Raw genomic sequence first — 25,606 nt, 5'->3', positions numbered from 1 at the left:
GTTACAGTGTAACCACGTTTATCCGGCCCTCGTTGATCTGGATCTTCAGATAATCCGGATCAGAGTTGTAGACAAGAAGAAATTATAGCAGCATGCACATCTATAGCAAGCAGTGAGGAAGAAGATGACGTGGACGAGGAAGGAGCGATGACACCGCAACAGCCAATGATACATCATGGTGCACCAGCTGACAAACATCATGGCGTACTTGGAGCGTCAGCCCGACACCAATCCAGCTGAACTATTAATGATAAAGTGTTTGCATGATCGTGCTTCATTCAAACGCCACACATGTTTGAAACAGAAGACAGTGGACCAATTCTTTGTTAAGAAATGATGTGGAAAGTTATCGTAATAAACGGTAAGTCTGCTTATTTAAGGATTTGTTTTGCTTATTACTCATATTACCCAGATTATCCGGATTTTCGATTTTCCGGATTGTCTTTGGTCCCAGTTAGTCTGGATAAACGAGATTGTATTGTACAAGGAATTGATAATTTGACTTTGTTCAAAGCACTTTATTTCGAAAAGGTATTTAAATTAGTATCACATCCAATTACGTATATTACGTATTTTCAATAGGCATAAAGATTACGATTCCGTTTAGAGCAAATTGATATCTCAATCCGTTTCAGAGATATGAAAAAAAGAAAATGGTAAAGATTCCTATGTAGCTGAAAATGTCGTATTTGTGGAACTTTTTTTAAAAACAGTTGTTGATTTAGTTTGTTTCTATAACAATACAATAATACTTTTTTTTTCGTAGGTGTGATTACAACACGTTCTCGAAATTACACAATTCTAAACAGTGTTGCAAACTTCACCAGTATTTACCATATTTCCATAACAGGGACGCCCGAAGAAAATTTTCTAGGGAGGGGCCCATCTCTATGGTTGCTATATTACGTCTGGTATTTAATGTACGTGTTTCCTATATTACGTATACATTTTCGTGAGCCAGAGGGGGGCCCGGACCCCATCCTGCCCTCCCCTTCGGGCGCCCATGCTCCAGAATGATTTCAGGTATCAAATTGCCGTAAATGAGATTATGATCTTTACATCGATTGAAAACCAGCTATGTGATTGCATGAGATACTTTCTTTAACAGTTTTTCAAAATAAAGGCTTTTGAAGGAAAAGTCAAATTTTCAATCCCTTATAACGTTATTCCTGTTCAATCGAAATTCGTCATATCCTGCTCGTAGTATTAGGCTCTAAAGTACTCTTTGAGTTATTACTGTTATAGAGGCCTCTAAAATTTTAGATATTTCTAGTACTGTAACGCTCTTAGTTTGCAATACCAAATAATAAATGTGATATTGTAGGTTTTCGTTTGACATGTAGATCTGAAATGTGCAAATACTCTGTCGTAGTTCCATTTGAAAAAACAAAAATACAATTTTGTGTTAAATTGGCAACACTGTAAAGCTAATGATGTCACAGAATATGTCAAACAATATACCCATGTCGATATTTGCATGTACAAAATTTCAGCGTTTTTTGTCTGTTAGTTTAAATAGTCGAATGGCATCCAACTTGACTTTCTCAGTTACCACTGTTTTCTTTTATCCCATTTTCTCCCTTCGTATCTTATGAAGGCTATTCAAACATTCATGTGCTTTTACAGTTTATATATATATATATATATATATATACTACTACTACTACTACTACTACTAATAATAATAATAATAATAATAATAACGAAATAGAATCATTAGTGACGTACTGCTCATCGACCGTATTGATTTGTTTCATTTTCATGTATGCATTTTAAATATTTATTTCTCCTTACGAAACACTTATAAGTAACTCGTAGTAGTAGTATAGTAGTAGTAAAACAAGAAGAAATAATGATATAGCAGCATCTACAACATTTATTTTATTAATTTTGAATTTTATATTGGATTACTTATAGGTGAAGGCTCACGCACTTATTCGGAAGGTATTGTTGGATGAATCAGCGATTAGTTCATTATGGCCAAAAGCATATGAGGAGTTAAAGGATTACTTGGAAAAGATATGGAATGATCTGAAAAATCATCATTGCGAATTTAAGTCTCTGTTAAGTAAAGAGAATGTTTCTCAAAAGTTGTTAGAAAAGTACAAGATAAAACAAGCATATCTTGACCTATTTGATGATTCAAAGGGGTTGAAAACATTTAAAGTTTTAAGATACCAAGGTAAGCTGTGATTAATATGATTGATTAATTAGTTTATTCATTATTAATTCAGTCCAAAATTAGTAAAATAATCTCGTAATTCCGACTAATGAAAAAAATGTTAATTCATATTCTTATTTACCAAAACTGTGCTTAACAATTTTATATTTTCGTAGACGAATTAAATATAGGTTCTCTCAGTTAAAAGACTATTAGCAGAAGTGTTCTTTGCACAACCTAGTGTTGTAGCCAAGTAGGGGCTGACAAGACTCAAGCCCTTTTAATACAGTAATACCGAAAATGGATTTTGCTCACATGTTACCTCTCTGATCCTACACGTTACGACGTTATCTTTCTATTTATATATTGTGATAAGGTTTGTAGCGCTACAAACGTTCAAAACTCACTCAGCATAATTGTCCAAAACTAGCTATCAAAGTTGGAATTATCGTGTCCCTTAATTCCTCAAAATTGAGGTTGGTAGAGCTAATTTTTGTGAAATGAAGTTAAGGAATATGTTGTTAATATTTACAGAACGACAAGTCTAGTATTGCGTTGACAGATGCGAGCGCGATAGTTTGCTATGAGATTTACCGAATTTAAGACAAGTGAGAAAAACTATAAGAATTTGAAAAACATTCGAATAATCGCGATAGGATCGAAATAAATCCAATGAGAAATGAAACAGTTAAATGGGCTTTAGGATCACTATGTACGCTGTTCTGTTTTTGACACTAACAAGTTCTTCAAGGCGGTACTCACCTGTCTCATGTTAACGGTAACATCACTAAAAATAGTTACTATGTCCACTGGGCTAACACACAAACTGTACCAGTGACCTGTTAGCACCCCGTTGCCCATTGAAGCAGAATTGAACGAAATTAGGCCAGATCGTCTGATTGTTGTTTGATATCTCCGCTTAGTGACGTAATACGCTTAAATGTGTAGAAAGTTAATAGTTAACCTGTATGGTCCCATGGAAGCAAAGTTGTGACGTGTATGGTCCTATGGAAGCAAAGTTGATTAAAATTGGGCCAGATATTTCATCGTTGTTTGATTGCGATTGATCAGCAAAACTCAGCGTTTGATCACCATGCATAACCCTTTCAACACGGCGACAGTCATGGCTTCGTTGAGAACAATACTTTTCTTTCTTCTTGTATGCGCCAAAAATGGCCTATCACAAACCAAAACAATTGCAAATCGTTGAACGAAACTTACACAATCACTGCACGCCGTTTCGAAGTACAAAAGCAAGAGGAGGCACTTCTACATCGGTTTCAATCAATCCGCACAATTGCGTTTCCTCGTGTTGAAAGGGTTAATTAGCCCTCCATGTAGGCGTGATCGACTGAAATTGAAGCACATTGTTCGCTCATGTTAGATCGCATTCAATCGTCTACAATCAGTGTTTGATCACCACGTGTTGTGACGTAATATGCAAAATTTGTAGAGTTAATAAGGAACGTATTAGTCCTCCGTGTAGACGTAATTTACTGGAATTGAAGCAAATTGTTTGATTATCGTTAAGTCGCTTTCGATCGCAAACAATCAACGTTGAGTCGTCACATGGGTGACGTAATACGCATAATTTGTAGAGAGTAAACAAATTAACCCATTACCCTTCTGTGAATATAATTCATTGGAATTGAATCAGATCATTTCATCGTTGTTTGATCTCCAACAATCAGCGTTGAGTTGCCACACATGGTGCCACAATACAGACAATATTATAAGAAGCTAACAAAGTAAACTGCTAGCTCCCATGGAAGCAAAATTTATGGAAGTTAGACCAGATCGTTTGATCCCCTACAATCAGCATTTCATCACCATGTGTAGTGACGTAATACTAAATTTTGTAGGAGTTAAAATGTTAACCTGTTCGCCCCATGAAAGCAAAATTAATAGGAATTGGACCAGATTGTTTGCGTGTCATTTGATCACGTATGATCGCCAACAATCAGAATTTGATCAGCACGACTAGTAACGCAATACGGATAATAGAGCTCGTTCGTAGCTAAGCAGTTAACGTACGCGCCTCTGGCGTGGGAGACCCGGGTTCGATTTCCGGTGGGAGCTCATGTGGTTCGGATTCCACGTTAATCAGTAGGTCCCGTCTCATATAGCCCCACTGCTGAAAGGGACGTTATACTCAGAATCTAGCAATACGTATAATATTATAGGGGGCTAACGAGATAAACTGTTAACCCCCCATGGAAGCAAAAGAGATCAAAATTAGACTAGATCGTTTGATCACCATTTGATCGCCATGCATAGTGACGTAATACGCATATTTTGTTAGAAGTTGATAAGTTCGCCTGTTCACCCCGTAAAACTAAAATTGATCGGAATTGAGCCAAATCGTTTGATCACCACTCATAGTGGCGTAAGAGACATCAGCAAGTTACCCTATTAGTCCTCCATGTAAGCGTAGTTGATTTTCAAATTGAGCCAGATTATTTGATCGTCGTTAGATCGCGTTCGATCGCCTATTGTCATCGTCTGATCACCACATATAGTGACGTAGTAAGTATAAATTAGTAGGAGGGTTGGCAAGTTAATCTGTAATCCTTATAGAATCAAAATTCATCGTAACTGTGCCAGACCATTTAATTGTTGTTTGATAGCATTCAGTTGTCAACGGCTATTGTTTGATCGGTACACGTAGTGATGTAATGTGATCGTGTATGATCGTCAACAGTCAGAAGTTGATCATTATAACTGGTGACGTAATACAGACAGTAGTATAGGGGCAATCTATTAGCCCGCCATGGAAGCAAAATTGATCAAAATTAGGCCAAATAGTTTGATCGCCAACAATCTGTGTTTAATGGACACGTGTAGTGACGTAATATACATACTTCTGTAGGCGAAGTTATCAAGTTAACCTGTACGGTCCTATGGAAGCAAAATTTATGGAAATTGGGCCAAATCGTTTGATCCTCGTTTGATTGAGATTGATCGCCAACAACCATTGTTGGATTGTCACGCCACATTTAGTGACGTAATACACATATTTTGTAGTAGGATAAGCAAGTTAATGTGATCAACAATGAACGTTGGATTGTCACACGTGCCGATGTAATACGCATAATTTATAGGAAGTAAAACAAGTTAACCTATCAAGTCCTCCATGTAAGCGTAATTAATTGGAATTGAGCGAGATTATTTCATCATCGTCTGATTGCATTCGATCGCCAACAATCGTAATTTAATCACTACGCATAGTGATGTAATATAATTTTGTAAGGGGATTAACAAGTTAATCTGCAAGCTCATATTTAATCAAAATTGATCGAAATTGGGGCAGATCGTTTGATCGTTCCTTAATTGCGTTTGATCAACCATCAACGATCTGACCCAATTCCGATCAATTTAGCTTCCATTGGGGCAAACTGGCTAACTTGTTAACTCTCCCTACAAAATATGTTCTACGCGTAGCGATCAAACGTTGGTTGTTGACGATCAAACACAATCAAAATTCGATTCAATGATTTTCGTATATTGGAGCCATCAAATTATGGTTGTTGGCGATCAAATGACAATCAAGCGATCTGGTTCAATTTTGATCAATTTGCCTCCGTGGGTGGCTAATGCGTTAAGTTGCTAACTCCCTGCAAAAATTATTAATATTACGTCACTCCGCGCAGTGATCAAAGGTTGATGGTTGATAATAAAAAGGAATCAAACAATTGCAATCATTTTTTTTCCATGGGGGCCAACATGTTGAAAATTTATTGAAAGAAAGAGAAAATTATCATAAATATAGAAAAAATTACAAAAGTATATTGGGGATTCCATATGTATAGAAATTAACCCGTTAAATCGTTACCCCCCCCCCCTAAAAATTATGTGTATTATTTCAAGTATACGTGGCGATCAAACAATGATTGTCGGTGATCAAACAACGATCAAGGGATCTGGTTCAATTCTGATTAGTTTTGCTTCCTTAGAGACTAACAGGTTTAATTGATAGCCCCCTTATAAAATTATGCACATTACTTCGCTATGCGTGGCGATCAAATGTTGGTCAACCGATCTGGCCCAAGTTTTATTAATTCTGCTTCCATGGAGGCCAATGTGTTAATTGTTAACTCCTTCATAATTATGCGTATTACGTCATTAGATGTGGCGATCAAATGCTGATCGTTGCCGATCATATGCAACCAATCGACAATGAAACGATCTAGCCCAGTTCCGATCAAGTTTCCTTCCTCTAGAGGGGAGAGCTAGTAGTTAATTTGTTAACACCCTACTAAATCGTGCGTATGACACCGCGTGGTGGTCAAACAATGGTTATTGATTATTAAACGACAATCAAGTGATCTTTATTAATTTTGATCAATTTTGCTTCCATCGGGCTAATACGTTAAGTTCTTAACTTTTCTACTAAATGATGCATATTACGTCACTACTTGTGACAACTAAGCGCTGATTGTTGACGATTAACGCAATCAAACTACGATTCAATGATCTATCCGAATTTCGATCAATTTTGCTTTCATGGGTGGTCTAACAAGTTAAGTTGTCAGCCCGCATACAAAATTATGCTTACTACGTCACCACATGTGTCGATCAAACGGTAGTTTGTTGACAATCAATCGACTGTCAAACGATCTGGCCCAATTTCGATCAATTTTACTTACATTGAGTACTAATAGGTATTATTTGCGAGTCCCCTATAAAATTATACGTATTACGTCACTAGGCGTGGCGATCAAACTATGATTGTTGACAATCAAACCGATAAAAGGACGATCAAACGATTTGTCTCAAATCAGATAAATTTTCCTTCCATTGTGAATTTAAATAGCATCCAGGTTAACTTGTTAACGCTCTACAAAATATTGCGTATTACATCAGTGGACATACATGCATGAACAGAGAGAATATTATGTTACTAGCCTAGCGAACAAATGCGATCAAAAATCTGTGCCTATTCCGATCAATTTTACTTCCATGGAAGGGTAACGGATTAAGTTGTTAGCCCCGAAAACAAAATTATGCGTATTGTATCACTACATGTGGCAATCAGATGCTGATACTCTACCAAACGACGCTCGAACGATCTGGATTAACTTCAATTATCTTTGCTTCCATGAGTGTAAAAGGTTATCTTGTTAACCATTCAAAAAGTTCATATTATGTCATTACGTGTGGATATTAAACGATAATTGTTGACGGATCAAACGATCGGAACCAATTCCGATCAATTTTTATTCCATGGGGACGTACAGGTTAACTCGTTAATCGCTGTACAAAATTATGTTTATTGTGTTACTTTTCTCGGGGTTCTCCATTTTTATTTATTTAAAAATGTTTCAGATACAGATCAATGTTCATTTTACACTGAAACAAGTAACAACGTATGTAAGAAATAAAAAAGAAAGAAGAAAAATTAAAAAATAAAAATATATTTATATATACATAGAATATGTACCATATTTACAGAGACTTTAACTTGTTTTTAAAATGATTTTCAGAGTCAAAAATGTCAAGATCTGGCAATAGATTATTATATAATGATGCCAGCCGGAAGTATGAGGAACGTTGTATAATTGATAATCTGGATGTTACATATGTAAGTAACGTATGACTGCGAGTAAGGCGAGAAGGTACGCGAAAATTGAGTTGAGTTGAGTTGATTTTAGTTTAGCGTCCCTTTCAGCAGCGAGGCTATATGAGACGTGGACCTACTGATTAACGTGGAATCCGAACCACAGGAACTCCCACCGGGAATCGAACCCGGGTCTCCCACGCCAAAGGCGCGTACGCTAATCGCTTAGCCACGGAGGAGCTCTACGCGAAAATTGAGAACAGAGACCAACAAATCGGAGTTAATTTTTTCATTGATAATTTTATGGAGAAACAGCAAGTCTGCCACCACCATACCTCGAGTAAGTGGAGTCGGAATATTGAGTTTGTTTAGGATCTCTGTTTTATTAAGACTACGCACTGAAGGAATCTTTTTGACTGGCAAGAAAAAATCTAAGGACAGAATCTAAATGGGATAAATTTGAAATACAGGCCATATTCCATATCAATGAGCAATATTCAATTTTAGGAGATATAAAAGCTTTGAAGAAAATATTGAGTGAGTTGAGATCACGAATTTCAGTAAATCTGTAAAGAATACCCAGTATTCTCATAGCACTCTTAACAGTAAATGTGATGTGATTAGCAAATATGAGTTTCTCATCGAATAATACTCCGAGATCTTTATGTGTCACAACTCTTTCGATAGGACTGTTATTAGTACAAAATATGTTATAAATTTTATTTTTCTTCAAAGAAATATTAAAGAGTACAACATTTTTGAGGGTTTAGTTTCAAATTCCAAGTCCCACGCCAGTCAGTAAATTTAGTAAGAATTTGTTGAAGTCATCTATGGTGGAGATTTTATGGAAAAGTTTACAATCGTCAGCAAAGAGAACAATGTCCGTAGATGGTAAAGACAGGAAGGAAGGGATATCATCCACGTAAAGAAGAAATAGCAGTGGTCCTAGAACACTACCCTGGGGAACTCCAGAAAGAACTGGGACAAATTTGGATGATTCATCTGGCATAACAACACGTTGCATACGATCAGTAAAATAATCCTTTAGTAGAGACAGGAATTTGCCATGAAGATTAAATCTGTTAGATATCTTGTAAAGAAGCAGATGGATGTCAGTTTTGTCGAAAGCTTTAAAGAAATCTAAGTTTTTCACATCCAGTTGAGAGGCTTCTGAAATACAGTTTATACAGGGCGTCTATCGGTCACGAAAGTCACGAATGTCACGAAATCAGAAAACGGTCATGAAAGTCTCGAAAAAGTCACAAAATTTAGCTTTTGGGTCACGATTCTTTAACTGTACAAATATAAGTACAGATTTGAAACTTTCGTTCTATAAAACGTCAAAATTTACCACCAAAAATGTCTATAGTCGGCCTTAGATGCTACCAAATCGCAAGCAAAGTACGTTTCTATCGTATGGATGAAAATTCGGCCTAATTCGCACCCAAATTTGCTCTTGAAAATGTTAGGAAATTTTATGATTTAGTGAAGAAAAGGTCACGAAATTTCATTTTGGAATTTTAGTAGACACCCTGTTATGGCATGAATAAGAAATTCTGATAGGTTGGTGAAGCATGAAATCTGTTGCAGGAAGCAATGCTGTGCAATGTTCAAATAAGGGGCTATGAACTTGTAAAGTCTGTCCTTAATGATTATCTCACAAAGAATTGACAAGTGTCCGAGAAGAGAAATGGGTCTATAGGAACATACATCAATTTTAGTGCCAGATTTATAGATTGGAATAATGTTAGACTGTTTCCAAAGTGAGGGAAAACCTCTTCTTCTATTAAATGAAAAAGCCACAGATGTATAAATATTTTGTCAGGTCCAAAAGCATGATGGTCAGGTAGAGCTGACAAGAGTAATTTGACTTCAGCAGCGTTCCATGGTTGTTGCATGATATCTTTATACCGTGATTGCAACTGCGGAATTGGCTTCTCTATTCAAATAGACAATTGAAAAATGGCCATTTAAATGAAAACAAGTTTTTAATCAAACACCAAAGAATACAAACAAAACCAACATTATTCCGCATTCAAACGTAAGTGTGGCAAATTTTGATTCAATACAAATATTTCTCGTTAAATTCTTCAAGTGCCACTTAAATCAAACAATTTACCTGAAATCTTCCACAGTATGTAATTATATGAAAAATAAATCATCAATCCACAACACTTATCACTTTCTGTTTCCAATTACGTCGCCGAAAAGTCAGTTCAAAAATATAATATAAGTTCACTGTTTTTCGAAGAAATATTTGTTTCAATTAACACCGACCAGTAGATCCGTTCATGTAGAATAATGTCCAAACACTAACAACTAATATGTCCATTAAATAGTCCACATTGTGCAGTTGACGTTATGATTTTGAACACTAGCATTTACTTGGATCCAGCCGGTAACATGTTCCTCTGTCGTATGAAGGTTCGTTGCGTATTTTTTTTCTGATCATTATAGATGTCAGCACCTGTCAGCCTACTTCTACCCACCCACCTGACCGCGAGAAGGCCAAGGTCAAGGCTGGTTTCTATAGCAACAGAAACTAACTAAATAGCTACCTTTAACCTATTTTGGCTGATTTTTTTCTTTCTTAGGAAAATTTAATGAAATGAAATAAAATCGCGCAACAGCAGGCGTAGTAGAAATCGAGGATAGGGAATGTGAACGTACAGCTTTGAGCTCAGGAAGAGGATTTGGTGGGTGGGAAAATTTCTGTAAAAATAGTCATTGAATGATTCAGCTCTGTGTTCTCTAGTAACAGTGCTCTCAGCATAGTTGACGTTCATGGGTATACAAGTTTTATTTCCCCTTGAATTAATGAGAGACCAGAAGCTATTAGGTCTCGAACAAAACGAGGTTACAATATTGGAGATGTAATTATTATATTTTTTATCTAAGTAGGAATTTGCGTATAGACGACTTCGAGAGAAACTATTGTAAGTAAACTGGTTTGGATATTGTTTCCAGAGTGGACCACGCGAGCTTCTTGTTTTTAAGAGCAGACCGAATCTCAGCATCAAACCAAGAAGGGAACTTCGACGACTTTAGTGATTTTTGGGGAACAAACTCTTCGACAACAGTTATAAAGGTATCAGTAAGAAGCACTGTAACATCATCGATGGTACCATTTTCCAACAAACACCATGGAAAAAGATCTAAGGCACGGCAAATATCGTCCCATGGAGCCCTCTTCCACAGTCTATTAACATGTTTTGCAGGACTAGAATTTCTGTTAGAACTAAGTATGTTAGGACAAAATGTAATATGCAGTGAATCATGGTCAGCAGAAAAAAAAAGTTCACACATGGACTTATGTCAATCTGATTTAAAAAGGAGACAACATAGTCTAGGTTACTATCCCCGCGCGTGTTAGCTTAAAGAGCATAAACGTGGTACGTTAAACTAAAAATTTTATGTCATTTTGCTGGTATGTATGTCTTATTTTTCGAAGCAAGTAGTTATTTTATGAAAGTCAAAATAGGCTGAGGTTGGCAGCAATTCGATCGATTTCATTTCCTCTCAGATAATATTTAATTCAACCGTCATATATGTTAAATAAAACAAATAATTTGTTGTCCAAGCACAACAATTGTTATAGAATTCATGGGGTCTGAATGATTGAGTACCAACCTCAGATGTGAAAATATGAATTATTTAGATAGAATACTTGGTTCATGGTTAACTCACCATCACGATAAGGTGAAAACTCGAGTTCGATTAATGACCCAAACTCTTTTTCACTTCTTAAATAACTTTGTAATGTTTACATCATTGTCTCAGGGGCGTCATTTAGGGAGGGCAGGAGAGGGCAATTGCCCCTCCCCCAAGAATTTGAGGAATGCATATACTTTAATCGATTGCCTACTAATATACTAGTACAAAACGTGACATTCTTATGTCGGTGGTGCTCTTTCTCCCCCCCCCCTCCCCAGCAAAGTCTAAAATGACGCCCCTGCATTGTCTTGTTCTTACTTAGTATATTCAACTTGCATGTGTATAACTGGCGTAGTAATGTAAAAATCGGAACGAAATAGTGACTCATGTCATTGGCTCTTACGATGCACGATTCCTCTACATGGCAGCAGAATCACAAAGAGCACTGAGCAGCGTGTGTTTCTCGTAGGTTCCTCATGGGAGTGCGAGTTGCATCCAACGGTTGTAGACTATATTGAAACAGTATGTAGTGTCCGTGAAGTCCTTACTAAGGGTGAAGACTTGACCATAAACTGAAAACAATGGGAACACTAGTCTTCTTTCATGGTGGTAATCGTCTCTGTATATCGCAGATACTGTCAAAAATGTGCTGCCTTCCCTGGAGCAATTAATTAGGAAACAGTTGCACCGATTTTCACAGAACCATGATTAACCTGTAGATACACGCTACCTAACCGATGGTTACCTACAGGTTTGCCAGTAACGTCTCTCTAACTTCTTGAATTGTGACAGTTGAAAATATTGGTAGACGTCTTTCTTCGTCGTGTGTCTGCTTGTTCGATTTATTTCAAACTTCTCTATCCATTTGCATACACTTCTACGTGGTAGAACACTTCCATATTTTGAAAGTTTCCGATGAATTTCAGCCCCTGACACCTTCAGACCAGAGAAACCGGACCACTGTATCACTGGCCTCTGTTTTTCCTTGGGATACTTCCAACAGAGTGGCCATGTTCTCGCTGCAACAGAAGAAAGAAAAACTGGATCAATTAAAAACACATTGTCGTAGTATTGACACCACAATATAACTTTTTTTTTTTTTTAATATGTGAGAGCAGAAGACAGTGCGATCAATATAAAGGAAGTTACAACAAAAATGCAGATAATATTTGACTTGCCTTCGTATATCAGATATTATTATTTAGATGCCTCTGTCATGTCCTTTATTTTCTTCTCTTTGATGAAAAATGTTTCATAAGTGTATAGTACACCTTACCGGACTGAACTGTAAGTTTATTCTACCGTCTTGATTATTCAGTTTATTCAGAACGCGTGCTGTCGTTTAATACAGATGTTTTGTCTTTTTCTTGCAGAATTTCTTGATTCTGGCCCGAACTGCCAACTCCCGTTCCGAAATCCGATCACAAAAAGCACTGCTAGTGGAAATGGATGGGAAGAAGATGGAAATGACCACAAGAAAATGTTCTTCGAAAGTAAGGATATGTTTTTATTCTTTACACACACACACACACACACACACACACACATATATATATATATATATATATATATATATATATATATATATATATATATATATATATATATATATACATAGATAGATAGATAGATATAGATATAGAAATATATTTTAAAGGAGTAAACGTGAATTACTTCTCAACGCCCAAGTCATACTATTATAAGGAGAAAAAATGAAAGACACAAAGTTCGTCTTGGCATGAAAGCAAGGGATAAGAAAGGAATTTTGAAAATACATATCCAAAGGGGGGTTCAAATGTTTTGCGAATTATAGAGCATCTCACGAGTCTTTGAGGTAAAGATGAAACTAGACATTTAAACTTCCCATTAACAATAAATAAACATATGTTTCAGTGGGCAGGATATATATATATATATATATATATATATATATATATATATATGACCAAACTAATAGACAGAAAACGCTGAAATTGTGTACCATAATAATATCGGCGAGGGAGGGAGAATATTGTTTCTACCACAATTATTGTTTGTGAATTAAGCTCTTTGGTACCACAAGGTTAACAGTATTACCAATCCAACATAAAGATTTTTTTTTTTTCAAATGGCACTACGTCAAGTTATTACATATTTCAAATCTACAGGCAAAAGGAAAACATAGAATACTACACTTGTCGTGCAATGTTGCAATCTAAGGACTCTACAGTATCACAAATATCCAAACTTTGGTGGCTTCTACAGCAATAATAACGCAAATGAGACAGACGGGGCAATGCATATCGAAAGTACTCTATGATTACGATATTATGAATTCCAAATTAATACGGTGAGTAGGTAGGGGTCACTTGGGGGTGATTTTTTCCTACTGCGCATGCGCAAACCCTTGACGCTGATTGGCTGGCGCAGGTCACGTGACCCCGCCACGCCCCTTGACGCTGATTGGCTGGCCACACCCCTTCACGCTGATTGGTCGGTGCAGGCCACGCCCCTTGACGCTGATTGGCTGGCCACGCCCCTTCACGCTGATTGGTCGGTTCCGGCCACGCCCCTTGACGCTGATTGGCTGGCGCAGTTACACCCCCTGACGCTGATTGGTCACGCTCTTTTACGACCTCCTATCTACGGCGCTGACTGGCTGGCAGCGGACCCCCCTCCGATTGGCTGGCAGCGGACCCCGCTCCGTTCACGCCGATTGGCTGGCGCAGGACCCCCACCGATTGGCTGGCACCGGACCCCGCCCCCTTAAAGGCGATTGGTCACGCTCTTTTACGACCGCCATTTCAGGAGTATCTACTGCGCTGACTGGCTGGCGGAGGACTCCCACCGATTGGCTGGCGTCGGACCCCGCCACGCCCCTTGACGCTGATTGGCCGGCCACGCGCACGGTCTGCGCTGATCGGCCGGCGCCGGATCCCCGTCCACGCACATGTCACATAAGATTCGTTCCCTTTTATGAGCACTTTACGAACACATAGCAGATCGATAACACATTCTCCATCCACCTATTTAACGCAGCACATATTACATAAGACTCGTTCCCTTTTATGAGCACTTTTAACATAGCAGAAATTACACAGAGACTACGAACACATAACATAGCACATATAACATAAGACTATATAAGATAGCAGGGGTGCACTCGTTCCCTTTTATGAGCACTTTTTTTCAACATAGCAGAAATTACACAGAGACTACGAACACATAGCAGAAATTACATAAGACTAGCAGAGCTAATAAAAGACTATGGCTTATTTAACATAACATAGCAAAGATTCGTTCCCTTTTATGAGCACTCTTTTTAAACATAGCAGAGAATAATGGGAGTGTATTCGCCCTCCATTTTGAGACCAATTTTGACCTACTGCGCATATGCGCAAAACTGTTCCGATTTCACCGTTAAAAAAAATAACAACACACACAGCAGACCGCAGACTGTTCCAGTTCAGGAGCAGATTACGGCTATGCGCAGAAACATAAAATAAGACATAACACCCCCGTTCTCTTTTACGAGCACTTTATAGCAACATAATAGAGCAGAGAATAAAAAAAATAACAACCACACACACACACACTTGATTGCTTATGCGCAGTAAAATTAAATTTCCAATTAATTACACATTGCACGCATGCGCAGAAAAATTACACTAGACTACAGCCTGTTCCAGTTGCAGTGCCGGTTCCGGTTCAATAGAGCAGACCACGTGCAACAAGCAGGTCATAAAAGACTATGACCTATTTTTCATCCCTAAATAACATAGTATACACACACACTTGGTTGGGTATGCCAAATCCAATTTAGTAGAAATAAAACGCATGCGCAGAAACATTTATATTTCCGATTCGACCATGCTGGTAAAGAATACCACACTTATTTCTACCTGGGTCTTATATTTTATGTGGGATACGCCCTTTCTATGACAATTTTAACCGATTTGGATGAAACTCGGTATATGAGGGTTTTCGAACATGCTGATTACGAATATCATACTTATTTTTACCAGGGTCTTATGGTTCATGTGGGATACGTCCTTTCTATGATAATTTTAACCGATTTGGACGAAACTCGGCATATGGGGGTTTTCGACCATGCTGATTACCAATACCACACCTACTTTTACCTGGACGTCGTTTGTATGACACTTAAAACCTAATAACTCAAAAAGGGATCCACATATTGAGGTCGTGTTTCCACATTTAGTAACGGGTCACCAGCAACCACAAGTTCCAAAATAATGACCATCGTGGTCAAAGGTCAACATACTTAAAACCTAAACACTCGAAAACGGATCCATATATTGAGATGGTGTTTCCAAGTCTGGTAATTGGTCATCAGGAACTACAAGATCCAAAACATTGACCATCAAGGTCAAAGGTCAACCTACTTAAAACCTAATCACTCGAAAACGGATCCATATATTGAGATGGTGTTTCCAAGTCTGGTAATTGGTCATCAGGTACTACAAGATCCAAAACATTGACCATCGAGGTCAAAGGTCAACATACTTAAAACCTAATCACTCGAAAACGGATCCATATATTGAGATGGTGTTTCCAAGTCTGGTAATTGGTCATCAGGTACTACAAGATCCAAAACATTGACCATCGAGGTCAAAGGTCAACATACTTAAAACCTAATCACTCGAAAACTGAGCCACATATTGAGATGCTGTTTCCAAATATAGTAATTGGTCATCAGGTACTACATGTTCCAAAATAATGACCATCGAGGTCAAAGGTCAACCTACTTAAAACCTAATCACTCGAAAACGGATCCATATATTGAGATGGTGTTTCCAAGTCTGGTAATTGGTCATCAGGTACTACAAGATCCGAAACATTGACCATCGAGGTCAAAGGTCAACATACTTAAAACCTAATCACTCGAAAACTGAGCCACATATTGAGATGCTGTTTCCAAATCTAGTAATTGGTCATCAGGTACTACATGTTTCAAAATAATGACCATCGAGGTCAAAGGTCAACCTACTTAAAACCTAATCACTCGAAAACGGATCCATATATTGAGATGGTGTTTCCAAGTCTAGTAATTGGTCATCAGGTACTACAAGATCCGAAACATTGACCATCGAGGTCAAAGGTCAACATACTTAAAACCTAATCACTCGAAAACTGAGCCACATATTGAGATGCTGTTTCCAAATCTAGTAATAGGTCATCAGGTACTACAAGTTCCAAAATAATGACCATCGAAGTCAAAGGTCAACATACTTAAAACCTAATAACACGAAAACTGAGCCACATATTGAGGTGCTGTTTCCACATTTAGTAATCGGCCACCAACAACTACAAGTTCCAAAATACCGATCATCGAGGTCAAAGGTCAACATACTTAAAACCTAATCACCCGAAAACGGATCCACATATTGAGATGGTGTTTCCAAATCTACTAATAGGTCATCAGGTACTACAAGTTCCAAAATAATGACCATCGAGGTCAAAAGTCAACATACTTAAAACTTAATAACACGAAAACGGACCCACATATTGAGATGGTGTTGCCACATTTAGTAATTGGTCATCAACTACTACAAGTTCCAAAATAATGACCATCGTGGTCAAAAGGTTAAAGTACTTAAAACCTAATCACTCGAAAACGGAGGCACATATTGAGGTGCGGTTTCCAAATCTAGTAATAGGTCATCAACTAGTACACGTTAAAAAACGTACTGACTTTCTAGGTCAAAAGTCAAATATTTAAGCCTTAATAACTCGTAAACGTAGTCAGCAAGAGGTTTCGTGACCTATTCATTTTTTTGTTCCAAGCAGAAAAAGTGAAGAATGAATAAATTTTAGTGACTTATTTGCTATTGTACTAACGAGAAATCTAATTTGTAACTAGCTCAGAATTTCTGTACATTTTGGGTTATTCAAAATAATTTGGATGGACTAACGAAAAAGAAAGCAAAGATATGCCATTTTAGCTAGCTGAGAATTTAAAGAAACAAAGGGAACCTACTCAATTTTCTATCAACGAGAAATGCCATTTCAACTACCTCAGAGTTTATGTGCCTTTTTTGTGCTAAGGTCTATTTTAACTCTTCTTGACTAATTAAATAAACGAAGGAATATTGTACCAATGAGAAATGCCATTTTTTCTAGACCATGTTCTAATATTTAAACAAACGAAGGGGTGGATTTGAGTGACCTATTCAATTTTGCACCAATGAGAAATAACGGCGTATTTTAAATCATTTTGTACTATTTAAATGAACAAACAATCGGATAAATTTAACCGGATCAGAAGTGTACTATTTAAACAAACGAAGGTCTCTTGAGTGAGATTTCCAATTTTGTAGCAAGAATGACTATTTTCTAACTAACTCAGAATTTCATTTCATATTGTAATACTCAAATTTGGATGGGGTGTTTAGTTTTGTTCGAACCAGAAAAATTTGATTGGATTTTTTCCTTATGTACCAACTGGAAAAAGTGAAGGAATAAATTTGAGTAGAATATCTAGTTTTGTACCTAACAAAATAAGAAAAAGAAGAGAAGAACGAATAAAATTTGGATGGACTATTTTCTTATGTACCAACAAAAAAAAATGGAGCACCACCGACAAAAAAGAAACCGAAGGAGGAATAAATTTGGGTGACCTAATCAGTTTTGTACTAAGCAGAAAAAAGCGAAGAAGGTAAAATTTAAATAGCTCAGTATTTATGTACATTTTTGTACTACTAAAATAAACGAAGGAATAAATTTGGGTGTTCTACAGAAGAAAACGGGGAAGGGCCATTTTATTTAATTTTGTAGTACTCAAAATATACAAAGATATAAATCTGTGTGACCCATCCAGTTTTGTACTAAGCAGAAAATTTGTTGGATTTTTTAGAAAGACCATTTTATCTTTTGTATTCAGATTTTCCGGCTACTTTTTGTGCTCTACAAATAAACGGAGGAAAAGCAAAGAGAGACCATTTTATGTGCCTTTTGTAACGAAGAAATAAATTTGAAGGAGGTTCATTTTAACTAATCCTGCGGCGAGTAGATCAATTAGTACATAGTAAAAAATAAAACAATGTGGTATTATTGCGACTTTCATTTTCGAATACATACGAATTAGGCCACTATGGCAAAAAATTCTACTCTCTCCTTATGCTTTAGAAACCCGCTAGTAGGGCGTCGATTCAGTAATCCATATTGGAGTATACCTTTTATACAACAAACAAGTCTACTGTCTTCGGCACGCATTTTAGACCAAGGGCAGCAAGATATTATATTAAATAACACTTCTGCTGGATAGAAATTCGATTCTCTCGATCTTCTGCTTTACTTGGAAATTATCCACATCTTAGAATTTATCAGGTTACATCTAGTAAAAGAAAACGAACAGATAATTTTGAGACAGTTCCATATGGGTAAATACAGTATTAGTAGAGATAAGGAGAGAGTGAAAAAAAATGGAAAATTAAATTTTAAATCATTATTATTATTATTATTTTAGAGGTCAAAAGGAAGAATAAATGAATTTGAGTGGCATATGCACGGAATTTAGTTTTGTACCGGACAAAAAAAAATTGAATGGAATATTTTATTTTGTATCAGCCGGGAATTTAGTGTTGTACCATTGTATCAATTTAAGTATTTTGTACCATTTAGTACCACCGAGAAGGTGTAGAATACTTAGTTTTTTTGGCTTCTTTATTTTGTATTAACGACTAAAACCTTTAACACATACTTGGTTGTGTGCATTACAATGGCCGAAGTTTTTCATTTCCCTGTGGTACAACGTAATGGTCGCCCCGCTTATTCTAGGTCTACAGTTAGATATTTTCGATTGGATAATGGTATACAGCCACGTTTTGTTGAGCACAATTCCCACTATAACGATGTGGTAGACAATTATTTGATGGATAGATATTTGTTTAATAGTCGCTATAACAAATGGTATATGATAGAATTTGTTAAGCATTTATCGCAGGTCGTTGGTTACTCGTTTAACTGCACACAGTTCTCTTTTCCAATCAGCTACCTTTTTTGCCATGAAAACTAAGGGTAATAGTTATACTGTGATAGCTTTCTTTCGCTATGGGGGAACGCAGGACACTTTGGATGAGTTATTAAAGTTTTGGAATCATGTGTGCGAGTTCAGGCCAAGTATCCAGATTGCGGATTTACTTGGTTGCTTTACACGATGTGGTAAAACTGGCCTTTTTGCGGTATCTCCTGATACCTATCTGTTGGACCTCGCGGTATTTGGAAACTTGGTGAAAAAGAATAACAAATGGTTTTTCTCACAATAAAGCTATACATACAGAATAATCCATTATGGCAAAAAAAATACTACTTTCTCCTTATGCTTAGTTGGAGTAGACTTCGATACATTGTGTAAGAATTTCCAAATAATAGCGGTATTGTACTGTACTTATAATAGTCCGTAATAGTGCAGTTTATTGTAGTCTACCAGCAATAATGATCTCTAAGAGAGTTATTAGGTAAAGATAACAATTACACCTCCATTCTGCGAACACATTTATAAGACCATATTCTGCTACTCAAACAAACGAAGGAATAAGCTCAGAATTTCTATACCTTTTTGTGCTATTCAAATAAACCTATTCACTTTTATACCACCTTTTAGTTTTGTACCAACCACAAAAAAGGGAGGAAGGTCCATTATAACGAGCTCGGTATTTTTATACCATTTTGTATTACTCTATTTCATTTTTGTAACAATCAGAAGAAAACAGCTCAGAATTTTATACCTTTGTGGTGTTACATTTTGTATATTTTTGTGTCATCCAGAGAACAAATTAAATTGACTGTCCCTGACAATTCAGTTTGCCAGAGTCCAATGTTAGTTATCTATTAAATTCTTAATATTACTGTACTACAAATTGATCCAGTTAACAGTTCAAGTTCTTCTATTCTTACACAATCAAATGCATATGCTACAGTGGGCTCAGTGTTCATTTACAGAATTAAATAATTGTTTATCTTTCTCTAAAAACATTTCTACTATTTTGTTGATATAATAATCACACTCTGTAATGTATTCATATACCAGATGAAATTTTTTCTCCAAAGTATAAGTGTTCTTAATATTACACCCTTTAAAATGCTTCTTTATATAAAGTTTATAGATTTTCTCTCTCATTTCACGTTTAATTAAGAGCGTCCACACCTTTTGCAATAATTCGTAATCATACTGCAACAAACAGTTGTGATCTTTTTCATTCTCATTATGTTTAGAACATGCTTCACATAATAATACTGAATTTGGTGTATACTCTTTAAATAATTGTATAACACATGTATGACTAATACTTTCACTAGTACACTCGCACTCATTAGCTTCCAGTTCAAAACAGGTAATATTTGAAATACTGTCATCATCACTTTCCGGGAGTATTTCATCATTATATCTATTATACCATCTAAAATAATACACTTCTTCTATTTCTTGTGTTGGATATATGATTCTCACTTTATCACGTAATTCATCTGGCAAATCGGGGTCGGATGGGTGAATTAACAGTATAGGTTTTTCGTTTTCACGCTGAATTTCTTTTTCTCTAGGTGAAACATAAACAATTTCCATGCTAGTCATTTTTCTGCTCTTCAGCAAAAACAAATCAAGTGTGACACATCTACTTATATACCTACAATAAAAGCATTCTATGCATTCTCCATGTTTAATAATATGTTTCAAGGCAATGAAAAATAATTCGTTAATATAACGTCATGATGTATGTTCTATTATTTCCGAATATACTCCATAATCTTATATTCCATTATAATAAAATATATAAATGCAAAAATATATATTTGTCTTTTTGGACTTAGACGAGGAAAGAAAGTTTAAAAAATAATTGAATCGTTGAGCAATAGGCACTACCTTAGCAATACAAATGTTAGGTAACGCATTCGTAACGTTGCTTAATTATCTGCAGCACCCTTTATAGATGGTGTGGAACATGGAACATTAAAAACTTTTCTTACTTTGATATGATTTCTTCTGTTGTGATCGAAAATGGCCAAGTATGATGTCATGATTTGTCGTCCTTCATCAGTTTTCTTTAGTACGCTAATTGCTATGGATTAAGTTATAATTGAATTATGACGCAATTTAGTTAGTGACCGGGAAACTTTGGACTTTAGCGTCGCCGTTAGTATTTTGTAAACCTAATTCGCTAAACACACGTCAATTCCCATATAGTGACGGGAGAGGCAATTTAAATTGTTCTCTGGATGACACAAAAATATACAAAATGTAACACCACAAAGGTATAAAATTCTGAGCTGTTTTCTTCTGATTGTTACAAAAATGAAATAGAGTAATACAAAATGGTATAAAAATACCGAGCTCGTTATAATGGACCTTCCTCCCTTTTTTGTGGTTGGTACAAAACTAAAAGGTGGTATAAAAGTGAATAGGTTTATTTGAATAGCACAAAAAGGTATAGAAATTCTGAGCTTATTCCTTCGTTTGTTTGAGTAGCAGAATATGGTCTTATAAATGTGTTCGCAGAATGGAGGTGTAATTGTTATCTTTACCTAATAACTCTCTTAGAGATCATTATTGCTGGTAGACTACAATAAACTGCACTATTACGGACTATTATAAGTACAGTGCAATACCGCTATTATTTGGAAATTCTTACACAATGTATCGAAGTCTACTCCAACTAAGCATAAGGAGAAAGTAGTATTTTTTTTGCCATAATGGATTATTCTGTATGTATAGCTTTATTGTGAGAAAAACCATTTGTTATTCTTTTTCACCAAGTTTCCAAATACCGCGAGGTCCAACAGATAGGTATCAGGAGATACCGCAAAAAGGCCAGTTTTACCACATCGTGTAAAGCAACCAAGTAAATCCGCAATCTGGATACTTGGCCTGAACTCGCACACATGATTCCAAAACTTTAATAACTCATCCAAAGTGTCCTGCGTTCCCCCATAGCGAAAGAAAGCTATCACAGTATAACTATTACCCTTAGTTTTCATGGCAAAAAAGGTAGCTGATTGGAAAAGAGAACTGTGTGCAGTTAAACGAGTAACCAACGACCTGCGATAAATGCTTAACAAATTCTATCATATACCATTTGTTATAGCGACTATTAAACAAATATCTATCCATCAAATAATTGTCTACCACATCGTTATAGTGGGCATTGTGCTCAACAAAACGTGGCTGTATACCATTATCCAATCGAAAATATCTAACTGTAGACCTAGAATAAGCGGGCCGACCATTACGTTGTACCACAGGGAAATGAAAAACTTCGGCCATTGTAATGCACACAACCAAGTATGTGTTAAAGGTTTTAGTCGTTAATACAAAATAAAGAAGCCAACAAAACTAAATATTCTACACCTTCTCGGTGGTACTAAATAGTACAAAATACTTAAATTGCTACAATGGTACAACTCTAAATTCCCAGCTGATACAAAATAAAATATTCCATTCAAATTTTTTTTTGCCCGGTACAAAACTAAATTCCGTACATATGCCACTCAAATTCATTTATTCTTCCTTTTGACCTCTAAAATAATAATAATAATGATTTAAAATTTAATTTTCCATTTTTTTTCACTCTCCTTATCTCTACTAATACTGTATTTACCCCTATGGAACTGTCTCAAAATTATCTGTTCGTTTTCTTTTACTAGATGTAACCTGATAAATTCTAAGATGTGGATAATTTCCAAGTAAAGATGTCGGATAAAGCAGAAGATCGAGAGAATCGAATTTCTATCCAGCAGAAGTGTTATTTAATATAGTGTCTTGCTGCCCTTGGTCTAAAATGCGTGCCGAAGACCAAAGACTTGTTTGTTGTATAAAAGGTATACTCCAATATGGATTACTGAATCGACGCCCTACTAGCGGGTTTCTAAAGCATAAGGAGAGAGTAGAATTTTTTGCCATAGTGGCCTAATTCGTATGTATTCGAAAATGAAAGTCGCAATAATACCACATTGTTTTATTTTTTACTATGTACTAATTGATCTACTCGCCGCAGGATTAGTTAAAATGAACCTCCTTCAAATTTATTTCTTCGTTACAAAAGGCACATAAAATGGTCTCTCTTTGCTTTTCCTCCGTTTATTTGTAGAGCACAAAAAGTAGCCGGAAAATCTGAATACAAAAGATAAAATGGTCTTTCTAAAAAATCCAACAAATTTTCTGCTTAGTACAAAACTGGATGGGTCACACAGATTTATATCTTTGTATATTTTGAGTACTACAAAATTAAATAAAATGGCCCTTCCCCGTTTTCTTCTGTAGAACACCCAAATTTATTCCTTCGTTTATTTTAGTAGTACAAAAATGTACATAAATACTGAGCTATTTAAATTTTACCTTCTTCGCTTTTTTCTGCTTAGTACAAAACTGAATAGATCACCCAAATTTATTCCTCCTTCGGTTTCTTTTTTGTCGGTGGTGCTCCATTTTTTTTTGTTGGTACATAAGAAAATAGTCCATCCAAATTTTATTCGTTCTTCACTTCTTTTTCTTATTTTGTTAGGTACAAAACTAGATATTCTACCCAAATTTATTCCTTCACTTTTTCCAGTTGGTACATAAGGAAATAATCCAATCAAAATTTTCTGGTTCGAACAAAACTAAACACTCCATCCAAATTTGAGAATTACAAAATGAAATGAAATTCTGAGTTAATTAGAAAATAGTCCTTCTTGCTACAAAATTGGAAATCTCACTCAAGAGACCTTCGTTTGTTTAAATAGTACACTTCTGAGCCGGTTAAATTTATCCGATTGTTTGTTCATTTAAATAGTACAAAATGATTTAAAATACGCCGTTATTTCTCATTGGTGCAAAATTGAATAGGTCACTCAAATCCACCCCTTCGTTTGTTTAAATACTAGAACATGGTCTAGAAAAAATGGCATTTCTCATCGGTACAATATTCCTTCGTTTATTTAATTAGTCAAGAAGAGTTAAAATAGACCTTAGCACAAAAAAGGCACATAAACTCTGAGGTAGTTGAAATGGCATTTCTCGTTGATAGAAAATTGAGTAGGTTCCCTTTGTTTCTTTAAATTCTCAGCTAGCTAAAATGGCATATCTTTGCTTTCCTTTTCGTTAGTCCATCCAAATTATTTTTTTCGTTTATTTGGAATAACCCAAACAGGTACAGAAATTCTGAGCTAGTTACAGATTAGATTGCTCGTTGGTGCAAAATTCAATAGGCCACTCAAATTTATTCCTCCTTCACTTTTTCTGCTTTGTACAAAATTTATCCGTTGCTCCGTTTACGAGCTCTCGATGGTCATTATTTTGGAACTTGCAGTGATTGATGACCTATTACTAGATTTGGAAACACCATCTCAATGTGTGGCTCCGTTCTCGAGTTATTAGGTTTTAAGTATGTTGACCTTTGACCTCGATGGTCATTATTTTGGAACTTGTAGTACCTGATGACCTATTACTAGATTTGGAAACACCATCTCAATGTGTGGCTCCGTTCTCGAGTTATTAGGTTTTAAGTATGTTGACCTTTGACCTCGATGGTCAATGTTTTGGATCTTGTAGTACCTGATGACCAATTACCAGACTTGGAAACACCATCTCAATATGTGGCTCCGTTTTCGTGTTATTAGGTTTTAAGTATGTTGACCTTTGACCTCGATGATCATTATTTTGGAACATGTAGTACCTGATGACCAATTACTAAATGTGGAAACACCATCTCAATATGTGGCTCAGTTTTCGTGTTATTAGGTTTTAAGTATGTTGACCTTTGACCTCGATGGTCAATGTTTTGGATCTTGTAGTACCTGATGACCAATTACTAGATTTGGAAACAGCATCTCAATATGTGGCTCCGTTTTCGAGTGATTAGGTTTTAAGTATGTTGACCTTTGACCTCGATGATCAATGTTTTGGATCTTGTAGTACCTGATGACCAATTACTAAATGTGGAAACACCATCACAATATATGGATCCGTTTTCGAGTGATTAGGTTTTAAGTATGTTGACCTTTGACCTCGATGGTCAATGTTTTGGATCTTGTAGTACCTGATGACCAATTACCAGACTTGGAAACAGCGCCTCAATATGTGGCTCAGTTTTCGTGTTATTAGGTTTTAAGTGTCATACAAACGACGTCCAGGTAAAAGTAGGTGTGGTTTTGGTAATCAGCATGGTCGAAAACCCCCATATGCTGAGTTTCATCCAAATCGGTTAAAATTGTCATGGAAAGGACGTATCCCACATGAACCATAAGACCCAGGTAAAAGT

The 25,606-nt window shown here is 36.2% G+C and overlaps 1 protein-coding gene across 8 annotated transcripts in view; it reads left to right on the top strand.

Annotated features, from left to right (window-relative positions):
• Window positions 1-25,606, top strand: part of LOC145675464 (uncharacterized) — a 209,781-nt gene that overhangs the window by 157,688 nt on the left and 26,487 nt on the right. For all 8 annotated transcript variants that reach the window (XM_081745895.1, XM_081745901.1, XM_081745899.1 and 5 more), the window contains 2 exons: window positions 1,918-2,182; window positions 12,746-12,865. In XM_081745895.1, coding sequence (XP_081602021.1) covers window positions 1,918-2,182; window positions 12,746-12,865 — 385 coding nt within the window. The remainder of the gene's footprint in view (window positions 1-1,917; window positions 2,183-12,745; window positions 12,866-25,606) is intronic.

This window comes from Thermobia domestica, chromosome 18, assembly GCF_964235325.1.
Source record: "Thermobia domestica chromosome 18, izTheDome1.hap1.1, whole genome shotgun sequence".
Lineage (NCBI taxonomy): Eukaryota > Metazoa > Arthropoda > Insecta > Zygentoma > Lepismatidae > Thermobia > Thermobia domestica.
The sequence above is the reverse complement of the archived record's forward strand: the minus strand, read 5'-3'. Positions and strand labels throughout refer to the sequence as shown.